Raw genomic sequence first — 12,362 nt, forward strand, 5'->3', positions numbered from 1 at the left:
TTCCTTCCTATCAGAGCTAAGTATATTCACTTCCAACCCTTCATAATCCAGTCCATGTACCTACGCAAATGGGCAGAGAACAGAGCAGCCAGCGCTGGTTGCGTCAAAAAGGTAACTGGAATCAAGAGTATCCCTTATCACTCCCCAAAGCCACAGGCTGTTCTATTTCAACTTGTGGACCATTACAATATCAAGTATTTTGTTATTTTTAATGTTATACAGTGAGAGAGAAGTTCTCTTGTGTACATGTGCCTTCACTACTCACAGTTTTGTGTTGAATATGATCCTGGCAGTAGTAAAGAGAACGTGTGTACCAGTCTGCAACTCTCCCAAGACCTAGGGACGCTGCATTTCTGGGTCCGGACAGGGCACAGAAGGGAGGCACAAACCAGTTGCTCAGGCTGGGAATGCCCATAGCCAAAACATCAAGTTCGTCTCTTTAGAAGTCAGCAGGATGATGATGAAGGAGTTTAGGCAGCTCCAAAACTAGGTACTAGCCATGGAATCCAGTCAGGCTGTGGTTTTCAGCACTGCTGTGCCCTGCAAGTTCTGTTGCAGAGATCTACCTCTTTTACTGGATCTTTTACAGTGTCACAGTGGGAAAAACCACCCATCCCACGCAAGCCGGTAACGTTGCCACACAGCATAAAAGGAATACACTATTCTGGATTAAAAGTGAATTAACCGGCTGTGGATGAATTCATATTCTGTCTCACCTGAAAAGAAAGCTAATCCTGTGGTTAGGGTTTCGGTACTATTGTATTATATAAGCACAGGCTCTTTGCACCGTGGCACAAGAAAAGCAAGCACAGCAGAAAAGAGACCAGTGGCGTCCCAAAACCTTTGACAAAAACTTTGAAGAAGTTGTGATCCAAAATCCAGGCACCAGGACGGGCTCCCAGAAGAGGCATGCTGCGTATATGGCTGTTCTTACCCTAATTGCACAGTGTCCCACAGGCAATCTGCAGAGGAGGACCTGGGGGATGTGGGGAGAGTGGGTGGACGAAGGGGCTTGAGCAGAGAGAACATATTCTCCGGTGCAGGGCAGTGGCTTTGCTCAGGACCACGTATCACCACAGACAGGGGCTACACTGAACTACCTTCTACCCCCCACTGGGCCGGTTCAGCTAAAGAAAGAGACATTAAAGTGGCCCCAACTTCATTTTTATCGTCAGTTCTCAAATTTGTTTTCCAAATGAACGTAATGTATGACACAGGGCTGTCAGCAAAGGAGCTCCGAAGATGCGTCCCTCAGAGCCCCCACAGGAGGCCGGTGAGACGGGTGGGGCTGAGGCAAGCCCAGAGCTTCACCGCCCCCCTGCCCCCCTCTGCCGGGCGGGAGCCGGGGGAGCCGCCCCAACTGCTGCCGCACCGGTTACCTCTGGCAACCGCTGGGGCATCTTCCACAGAAAGCCCGAAAGGCCAAACAGGGGAAATACCGCTCTAAGTTTCCTCAGTGCTTTCTCTCCCACATTGTCGAGGTTTCTCTCTTTTCCCGACGAAAGCTGAACACTTCCGAGAGTTTTCCCTCCCAGGCCAGCACTCGCCCGGTGCGCGCTCGCACCAGTTTCCAGCGGAGAAGCGTGCGGCGGACAGCCTGCCGTTACCCGGGCGTTACTCACCCTCCAGCTGCGCCCGGACACCGCTACGTGTCCCCAGAACGAGCCGAGCAGCCCTCGCCCGCCGCGGTCCCCTCAGGGCGGCGCGGCGCCGCCGGCCGGTAGCGGCCTCGCGCGGGCGGGCAAGGCCGCCCCCTAGCGCGCGAGACCGGCGCCGCAGGCAGCGCCCCCCCCTCTCCCGCCGCGCCCCCGGGGCTGAACTCGGCGCCGCTCCCCATGGCACCGGCAACTCCTGCCCGCCGGGGCGGCCCCCGCGAGGGCCGTTCCCGCTCAGAGCCGCGCCGCGGCCAAGAGAAACACCTGCCGGGCCGCCGAGCGGGGCCGGAGCCTGCGGCGGCACCGCGCCGCCGCCCCTCCCGGAGAGCGCCGCGGGGAGGAGGAGAGGGCAGCGCGGCTCGGCGGCTGCCGGCGCTCGGGGCGTTTTTCCGCCCGCCGGGGTGTTCCGCTGAGGCGGGCGCGGCGGCTTCACCTGGTGGGACTGAGCATGCGCGCGGCGGCGGGGCACGCCGCCGATTGGGAGCGCGATGCAAGACTAGGACGGAGCCGCCGGGCGGCCGCGACTTCGCCGAGAGCGCGCTGCCGCGCCGCCGGAGCGGGGGCGCTGGGAGCCGCTCTCCATGGGATTGGATGCCGCCGCTGCCTCGGACCCTGCTCCCTGCCAGGATCCAGCTCCCGCCGGGGACTCCCGCTGGCCGGGCGGTGCCCTCTCCGGAGCCGCAGGCTGCCTTGAGCCGGGCATGACCGGGCGGGCGGCGGGGGCCAGCCGTGCCCCGCTGCCCCCTCGCCGGGGACCGGGCGGAGGCAGCGCCGCCGCGCTCCCTGCCGCGCCGGGGCGGTGCTGCCCGGCCCTGCCCTGAGGGGCCGGCGGGGGCGGGGGAGCGGCGGGCGGCTCCGCCGCGGGGCTCCGCGCGTCGGGGCGGCCGTTGGACCGTTGGCAGGGGGCGATGAGGGCGGCGGGGCGGCGGCGGCGGGGCGGCGGGGCGGGGCGGGGGCTCCGCGGGGCTCTCTAGGACGCCGGCGCCCCTCACACCCACCATGGATCTGCTGCTGGTGGTGAACACGAGCCTGGGCTCCCCCAACGAGTCCCTGGCGCTGCCCCCCTCCTCGCCGTCGTCCTCGGCCCTCCTGCAGCCGCCCTCCCCTTACTCCCCGGCGGCCGTGGCCAGCCTGGCGGCGGTGGTGGGCTTCCTCATCGTCTTCACCATCGTGGGCAACGTGCTGGTGGTGATAGCTGTGCTCACCAGCCGGGCGCTGAGAGCCCCCCAGAACCTCTTCCTCGTGTCCTTGGCCAGCGCGGACATCCTGGTGGCTACCCTGGTCATGCCTTTCTCCTTAGCCAACGAGCTTATGAATTACTGGTACTTCGGCAAGGCTTGGTGTAACATTTACCTGGCGCTGGACGTGCTCTTCTGCACCTCCTCCATCGTCCACCTGTGCGCCATCAGCCTCGACAGGTATTGGTCGGTCACACAGGCGGTGGAGTACAACCTCAAACGGACCCCCCGGCGGATCAAGGCCATCATCCTTACTGTCTGGCTCATTTCAGCTGTCATCTCCTTCCCACCATTGATCTCCATGTACCGGGACCCTGAAGGAGATGGCTTTCCCCAGTGCAAGCTCAATGACGAGACATGGTACATCCTTTCTTCTTGCATTGGCTCTTTCTTTGCCCCCTGCCTCATCATGGTGTTGGTCTATATCCGCATCTACCGCGTGGCCAAGCTAAGGACCAGGACCCTCTCTGAGAAGCGTACGATGCCAGAGGGGTCCTCCCAGACTGAGAATGGCTTGAGCCGCGCTGCTGGCGGCTGCACGTCCCTGAGGATGCAGCTGGGAGAGAATGGACATTACTCAGTGCACCACTGGCGCAAAGCCTCTGAGCTGGAGGACATTGAGCTGGAGGAGAGCAGCACCTCAGAGAGCAGACGGAGGCGGAGCCGGGAGGAGCATCCCCGCAAAAGCAGCAAGAGCCAGTCCTTCTCCTACTCATATTCCTCCAAGCACTCTAGTAGCCGTCTGTCCCGCTCTAGCAATCGCTCCATGCAGTTCTTCTCATATCGCCGTCGCCGGAAGCGTAGCAGCATCTGCCGGAAGAAAGTCACCCAGGCCCGGGAGAAACGCTTCACTTTTGTGCTGGCCGTGGTCATGGGGGTCTTTGTAGTTTGCTGGTTCCCTTTCTTCTTCAGCTACAGCCTCTATGGTATTTGCCGGGAGGCGTGTGAGGTCCCTGAGACTCTGTTCAAGTTCTTCTTCTGGATTGGGTATTGCAATAGCTCCCTCAACCCAGTCATCTACACCATCTTCAACCAGGACTTCCGCAGGTCCTTTAAACACATTCTCTTTAAGAAGAAGAAGAAGAACTTCAGACATTGAGCTGGAGGGATGGATTTTCCTTGAGCAGGAGTAGAGTTAAAAGAGAAGGAGAAGGCTCTATGCTGAAAGAGGAGGGAAGAGAACATGGGGTTTGGGCTTAGAGAGAAGGAAGAGAGCTCTCCCCCTCGGTGGAGCAGAGTGATGCTGCGGGGTACAGGGACAGTGTTGGGGAGGCTGAGAGCATTCACCGTGGTACAGAATGGCAATGTGGTGCTGGAGTGCGGGTGGGTAAACGGGGAGGAGAGTGATTGTCTTTGAACCCTGACAGAGAGCATGGGGATTCCGCAGAGGTAAATAGGCTAGGACACTGAGTTTAGGAGGCAGTGAGCTTTTGTGGGCTCTGGAATTTTATGGGAAAATAAGCAGAGACATCGAGAGGAAAGGATGAAGTGACAGTGGTGGTGGAGATTTGAGTATTTATAAATAGAGCAGCTGGGGCCTATGGTGGGCTCGTCCCAGTAAGACATTGGCTTTTACTGCTTATGTGGGGAAAGAAAGTGCAAAGTATCAGGCACTGACAGTATTTTGAGTTACGAAAGGATTTAAATGTTTGCCAAAAAAACCCTAAAGAACAATCCAAACTCTTTTCTAAATAAACCTTTGTACTGTTAAAACCTTCTGAATGATGATTTTACACAGGACTTAAATGAAGCAGAAAGCATGGGGTTTTCTTTTTCTTTGGAGGGGTCTTTGCATATAGAGCTGGATGGGAAAGGTTTTTTCTATCTCCCCACAATTTTTGATTTGTCAGTGGGACAAACCTGAGAGTCTTGCATGTTTTCATGAAATATGAAAAAGAGTACATGCACCCCATGACCTTATTTCCCCCTGTTGGATTACCAGGCAGTAAATTCCTGCTCCATCCCTCTCAGATCAGTGGCCTAAGCACCTTGCTGTCCTGGAACAGGTAGTGGAAAAAATAATTTGGTGGACTCACCTAACGTTTTCTCAGTTAAAAGAAAAAAAAAAATTTCCAACCAGCTCAACTTGCATGTGCCCTAGGGAACTTTTTCCCCCTTCTTTTTAGGTCCCCCTCAAAAGGCTTATCTCAGGGGCTGGCTGCATGCTGCTCTCATTCTCGGACAGGCAGTTGGAGGCAGTCTGCTATGCAGATTTTCAGAGGAAGAGCAATTGCCATACCACTAAGGTCTTTAAATCTTTTGTATTTGCAGTCTTAGGGCAACTAAATCCTTTATTTTTTTAATGAGAAGCATACATTGCAGATTTTCAGTGGTGTATGTGAACAAATCTCAAAAGAAGGTGCAGCTGTTCCAAACCTTTACTATTAATGTTGCTTTCTTTCCCTTTTCCTGTTTGCATTTCTAGTTTATGATTTCAGAGGATTTTGTTGCAGGGAGGGGAGAAGAGTTTGAATAGTTATTAAAACAAACTGTATTTCCCATGGGTTTATAAAATGTCATAAACTGTAATGAAGAGAATGAGGGACGGGACTGTTGTCTGTACATTCACCACTGAATGCATACCGAGTATAAGACACAGCTGAGCATTTACATCCCGTCTCCAGCTGTGCTGCTGCAAGGTGTGTATTCTGTTTGTGGGGTAAATACTGCTCCATTTTATGTGTATCGCTCCTTCCATGGGTAGCAGGATTTGGCATCTGCCTCAAATGAACCTTTCCACAGTAAACAGCTCTTTGTAAAATGTAACGAAATCTAATCTCATACGGCAGGCTTCTTGAAACAGCTAATTTTAATCTATACTTAAGAATCATTAGATATCCCGTTCTTTACTCCCTCTGCTCTGTCTGACAGGTGTCTGTAGCCTCTCTTCTCTTGAAATCTCTATGACATAAGGAGAAATGATAGAACAGTCACTTTGTTTCATCAGTTTTTCGTAATAAGCATTTGGTTCACTTAACCCTGGAAGAGGAGGTTGTCAGTGGCTAAGATTCTCATGTTAATTCAATAGACATCTCAAGTGGGAGTTCTGCTGAAGTAAAGGATTAGATGATTGCACCAAATGCATTAGAAGTTTGCTTGATTTCACTAAAGAAACAACTGAGACAATTTCAAAGTCCTAAGTCAGTAACTTATTGCATCTTTCTTGAAAAAAAGTCTTAAGAGTTGTGAAAAGATTTGGGCTTTGTTTAAACATCTGCACTTAAGGATGTTAAGACTTATTTTCAGGAGCACCCCTTTGTAAATAATAAATTGTTTGGTACAAATACATACCTGAGACAGATAAATTAAGAGAAGAAGATAGCAACCAAGAGGAGAAATTACAAGCCATTTTCTCTTTTGCAAAATGGAGAATTCTTTTTAAAGTTACATCAAGAAGAGCTGAAACAAGCTCATGTTATTTGTAGATAATGACGTAGCTAAAAAGTTCAGGTTTGTTTAATCTGAAGAAACTACATAATTGCCAGAGCAACCAAAGCAACATATGGTACATAGCTACTACCTCTAAGCTACTGGATGGCTTCATTAGAGACACCCGTTCCTACCAAGATGAAGGTCTGCTTTTGTCATTTAATGCCCGTTTAGAGTGGTTTCCCAGTCTGCAGACACACAGCAGTTTCACTGTTGCACTGCTTTTGGAATGAGATTTGTTGCCTGTAAACACAATCCTTCCCATTTATTTTTCCATGTAGAATTCAAGGAGTCTATGGAAATGAAATTTAATTGACAGTCAGATTTTAGTGGATGTGAAGTATATATGGAATGACTGATGTGCCTTAAAAGTAATTTCTTTGCTATAAAATGATTCTGTGGTCATTATAAACATACAGGAAGTAATGCTTCTAATTTTGTTTTGCATTTCCAAATGTCTAAAAAGAATTGATGCAGATACTGAACGTCTATGTGCAGCAGCATACTTAAAACCAGGGCATTTTCTGTGGTTTTAATTTATTTCTCATCACAGTTACTCATCTGATTCAATGCCTCAAGAGGATCTTATTTCTTCTGAGCTAGATAAAAGTAATATTCATTAATAAAGATGTGCAGTATACACCCCTTTTAAGTGCATTTCCCTTTAAATTAGTGAATACAGAGGATTTCTATAAAAATTGTTTTTAATGTAACTACAGAATATGCTTCAAGGAAGTAAAATGGGGCTGATTTATTTTTTTAATTACAGTGTTCTCTTATTACTTGTAAAGCTGAAGACTGGAATTTGTTTGTAACATATTGTGTGGTGTTAACTTTTCATAAAAAATTATCAGCTCTGCTACTCACACTGTGGTTGTGCTTCCACTGTAAGTTGACTAATAGCATATACAGGAAAAAAAAAAGTCAATGCAGCTTTTGCTTAAGAAAAAGGGAGAAGATATTTTATGTTTCTAATGTGTCCAGTTGTGTCTTTGATCACATCTGATGAGCTAGTTGAAACACGCACTCTTCACTGTTGTGAAGAAGGAAATGTTGCTGTGAAGCCGTATTGATTTTAACAACAAGCACCCAATCTTTAACTCTTCATTTGCTCATTTCACCATGAAGAAAATTTTCTGTCTGCCTGAAGTGAGCAGTTAGTGTTTTATTCTCAAAACCAATTTTCTGAACAGTACCACTATTGGTTGGTTACTGAAATATCAAACAGTGTAACTTAGCTTGGATGGGAACTTGGTGCTGCCCTTAAGCCCTCTTCTGTGGGAGTTTTTCAGGAGAGAACTGCAGAATTAGCCTCTTCAAGGCTTGAGGCAGATGGAAGGGACCTTATATATAGGAGATTTGACAGGATCACAGCTTTAAATCATTGTCTAAAATAAGGATCAGGCCCTTGTTGTTCTGTGTGATCTCTGCTCAGAAGAGTCATGTTGCTCCAAGAACACTGGCAATTCTGAGAAGTAGACCTGCGATGAAAGACCACATGCGAGCAGCTTTGCCCTCATTGAGCTGTATCACTCTTTATGAGTAATCCCAGAAAACTTCAGCAGAGTTTACCTGTGAGTGAATGAGGGATCTACTCAGTGTGGGCAAGGATGTTGGGAACTTCCTTAGACATTGCCTCTTTTTCAGTAAATATGTCTGAAGAATGTAAGCAAATGTTTGTGCATAAATGCACGTGAACTGAAAGCAAGCAATCCTCTGCTTAACTTCAACTACTGTTCAAACCCATAGAAGGTGTGGGTCAAGGGGTTTTTTTACTATACAACCAGAACAACAAACCCTATTGTATATTTTCAGTATAAGCTGTGTGAAGAGCATTATCTGATCGCATATGTTTTTTGGAGAAGAAAACTGTTGGTCTCTTTCTTGCTCTGTGGAAGTTGGTATTGGTTAGAACAGCATCTGAGAAGTGTAAGGATTTTGTAGGAAATGTCAGTAACATGTGTTTCAGGAGAATGTTCTAACCTTAAACTATGACTACAGTCAAGGAGAGAATACCTACGAGCTGTGCAAAATGAAGGCCAGTTGCTATCTGTGAGTTTGTTTTCATGATTGCTCATGGTGACCTTGTTGGTGAGCAGAAGGCAACTAGATGCTTCAGAGAAAAAGCTCTAATTTGGAGAGGGGGTGGTGCATGAGGAAATGACTACTCACAACACTAGAGGAATTAATATTTACTTACCTTCTCTGCACTGTAGACAAGTACAGTGGAGGAATTTGCCTTCTTCATTGCACAATACCAAATGTTAATTTGCCTTCCAGATCTGTGGGTCAACTAGGCCATACAAAAAAATGACACAGGAGAAAGTAGGGATAGGGGATTGTTCACTTCAGTGTTCAACACCAAGCTTAAGTTTGTCCTTCATCCTTGAAATTAAGCCAAAAATACAGTTTGGCACTTGTACCCAAAAGCATCTATAATGCTACACTGAATATAGTCTGGTTCTAGCAAAAAGCATCAGTCTGTATTATACACCCTGCACATCTCCATTTCAGGATAGAAGTGGGAGAGTGACACTTAAGGCATGTGAGAAAGGACTAATCAGCAGGTTGAAGGGTCATGGGTGTATTGTGAGATTTCCATAGATCCCATTCTGATAACTGAGATGGCTTTAATTTTGTGGCTTCCCAAACACTTTGAACTCCTAAGAAAGACTTAAGGGGGTACATGATGTGGGAACGGTAGAAATACTGCTTCTCAAGGAAGCAAAAAGTGGCAAATTGCTCAGAGAGTGTTCAGATGGTTATACCAGATGCCCAGTCCTCCAGTGGGTGGATAACTGCTACTGGTTTTAGTGGGAAAGGCTGGGGTATCTTCAACTCACAGTGACTGCCGTGCCTGATCTGAATTTAGGTGATACCTACAGTTGGTACCTTGCCTTTGTTTGAAGTGGCAGCTCTTAGAGTATGACGGAAGACATTTTCAGTAGTTTATCTCTCTGGTACATGTCCTTCACTATACTATCCCAAACATTTTTTAATTCAACTGCACAACGGTTGATAAGGTAGAAAAGACTCCCAGTATCTTACAGAAAAAAAGAAACAGAGGCATGGAAAAATATTAGGAATTGAAACCTGGTGTTCTAGCCTAACAACTTACCGTGATACCAGTCTTCCTCCCCCACCCCCTTTTTTCTTTTGGAAAACAGAAATTCATGCAAAATTACATAAGCTTATTTTTAATAGACTACACTGATGATACTGTTTACACTAGAAAAAAGAGTTTTTCTGTCAATAAATGGCATTCTGCTGTAAAGAAATTTTCTTTACTTCTCTGAAAAATCTAATGAAAAGTAAAACAGCACTTAATTCAATTTGTCTATATGTAACTCTCTTAACAAAAATGCTTTATTAAAGTTCCTGAATGTAAAGTACACAAATCAAATACAGCTTTCTGCTTCATCAAAATCAATTAAGTTGTGTTTCAGCATTTTTGTGAACAGCAGTCATTCATTTTGTATGATACTCTTTCCTGATAGCTCTCTGCTGACAGAGAAAGCTGTACACTCTGTTGACAACAGGAAAAAATTGAGGATTCATATTTGCCTCCATTAACTCTGTTAAGTCTCCTCTAATAAATTAAAAAGCAGGCCACTAGAAGTAGATCTTTTGGTGTAATGTCTAGTAAGTGACATGAGTCAGAGAAATAATAACCTGACTGGTTCTGAGATGTACAGCACACTTAATAGAGAGGCTAACCCTAGGCTGCAGGGACATGCTTCTTTTGGTTTTGTTCTCTATGTCTTTGACCCAACATTTCAAATTATTTCCTCTGTAGCAGAACACTTTCAGCACAGCATCCCTTTCAACCTAGTCTGCTGGAGTAAGAAATTAATACTGAGGTCTCCCACTTCCTCACTGAGTGCTTTCACCAATAGACTATTTATAAAGGTGACGCAGCTAAAATGCTTTTCCTTTAGGCACATAAATGTTTTATTTGATCTAGCTTTTTATCTCGGTAGACTAACATTCTCATTCCACAAGGACATTCTCTATCTGCAAAGCAAACACATGTCAAATACTGGGGAGAATATGAGAAATCCTGAAAAGCCCCAGCCATTCCAGCTAAATTTTAAAAGAAAAGGCTACAGCTGAACTAAGAAAAAGGCTTAATCTTGTCTGTGGTGGGGATGCCCTATCTGATACCACCTACTCTGATGTGCCGCTCATCAGATTTTGGTGCAGTGTGTGGAGCTGTTCAGCTGGGGCCCTTGTAGCTCTACTGAGAAGAGCAATTTCAAGTGTCCAGCGAAGATTTAGAGTATGAAAATATGTGCCTATTGAATCACTCCACATTATAGCAGGCTCTCTTACTTTGTCTTTCTGTTCCCTTTTTGCACTCTTTAAATCAGTCCCAGCTTGCAATCTGAGTACAATACACAGCACAGGCTCGCTGTGCTTTTACCTTGTACGCCTCAGTGTCTGATCTACAAAGGGTAGACAGTGCTTCCCCTCCTCCCAGGTATGCTGGGAAGATTCCCCAGACAACTACCTGTGCAGTGTTGTGCTGTATGTAAGTACCTCTAGTGGAGTAACAGGAGTGATGCTAAAAGTTCTTGACTCACTCCAAGCCATACCATTTTATTACCAATAAATGGGTGTGTTCAGAGTTTCAAAGTGTCTAAAAATGTCCATTCACTAAGGCTGGCACTGATGTGTTTACATCAGCAGCCATTTCTGTTGGTGATTAAAGGGAAACTTTTAGTCAATCCATCAGACCACTACTTTTGATTTGCCACATGGTACATTAGAGGAACCCGATGCATTGTTTTAACAACACAATTAGCAATAAAAGTGATTAAAGATTCCTGGATGGCATATTTTTCTGTCAGAAAAAATGCTAGTTTGATGAAATCTGATCTTTATCCTTAAAGAATGTGTCTGTTTTGTCCCATATATAATGGAAACCAGGAGATCGTTAATCAGCTTCTGCTGGCCTGACTGCTTACTGGCTTGTCTGGCTGGCTCCTGGGCAGGCTGCTGAATAAGGTGCCAGAAAGCCGAGACTTCCAGGCTCCTGGATGCTGGGCAGCCCAGGCCCCTGGGTTTATGGGCACTCAGCTCTGAGCTCCATTATCATAGTATCTAAATGCTTCATAACCTTTGTTATGCTTAGTCTGTCAATGTCTTTATGCATTAAGGAGGGACTATCATGCCCTTTTTGCTGATGAGAAACCAAAAGACTAATGGCATATAGGTAGGTAAATCTTAACAAGCTTCTACTTCATGTGTATGCTTCCAGTTGCAAATTCACTACTGATTCTCAGACCCCTGTTATACTCCAATGTATAAGTTCTGCCTGTGCTTTAAAGTTCTGCTTCTGGCTCTGTGAATGTTGCATGCCCACAGAACTTGCACACAAATCCTATCAGGATACACAAACAAAATGTTTCTCTCTTTTCCTTGTCTGCATCTGGTAGGCAGGTCATGCAGTTTGGGTTTTGCAGAATAAGAAAAAAGTAAGGCACTACTTCCAGTTTGTGAGGAGGCACTGGCATTGCTAACCTTTTATTAAGGACTGTGTTTGTAATTTTAGTCACCAGTGTTGGATTCACATTACCATTTCTAGATGCCTGTTTTTTTCAATGTATTGAACAAGTACCCTCAGGGCATAACTCTGACCTATAATTTACACCCCAAAGGGGTGGAATTCTTCTGTACTTCTGGCAAAGCACAGAAGTCAGAAGTACTACTAAAAAAAAATTGACCCAAGATCCCCAAAAACTAGTCACTGAAATAGCCAGGCCTCATTTACGGGTCAAGGCTCAAATTCAGGCAGAAAACCAGAGATGAACCATGGGATCTTTCATAGCTCCCATTTCTTTTAGTGCCTGCCAGGTGTCTCAGGATACAATGTGGATCGGTACATTGTTCTTTTCCCACGCTTTGAATGTCACCTCCTTTGAGATTACTGAACCTATGTCTTCAATAATCCAGCAATTACATGGAAACCCAATGAAAAACTTATGTTATAGAACCAAGAAATAACATACATGATTCCAACATTAGGCATGATGCACTC

General features: G+C 46.6%; 1 protein-coding gene across 1 annotated transcript; it reads left to right on the forward strand.

The window, feature by feature from the left end:
• Nucleotides 1-2,638: 2,638 nt before the first annotated feature.
• Nucleotides 2,639-7,186, forward strand: ADRA2C (adrenoceptor alpha 2C). Its single transcript, XM_074865027.1, has one exon. It carries the CDS (start codon nt 2,655-2,657, stop codon nt 3,990-3,992), a length of 1,338 nt encoding a protein of 445 aa, XP_074721128.1. The 5' UTR covers nt 2,639-2,654; the 3' UTR covers nt 3,993-7,186.
• The last annotated feature ends 5,176 nt before the right edge of the window (nt 7,187-12,362 follow it).

This window comes from Strix uralensis, chromosome 4, assembly GCF_047716275.1.
Source record: "Strix uralensis isolate ZFMK-TIS-50842 chromosome 4, bStrUra1, whole genome shotgun sequence".
Taxonomy (NCBI): Eukaryota; Metazoa; Chordata; class Aves; order Strigiformes; family Strigidae; genus Strix; species Strix uralensis.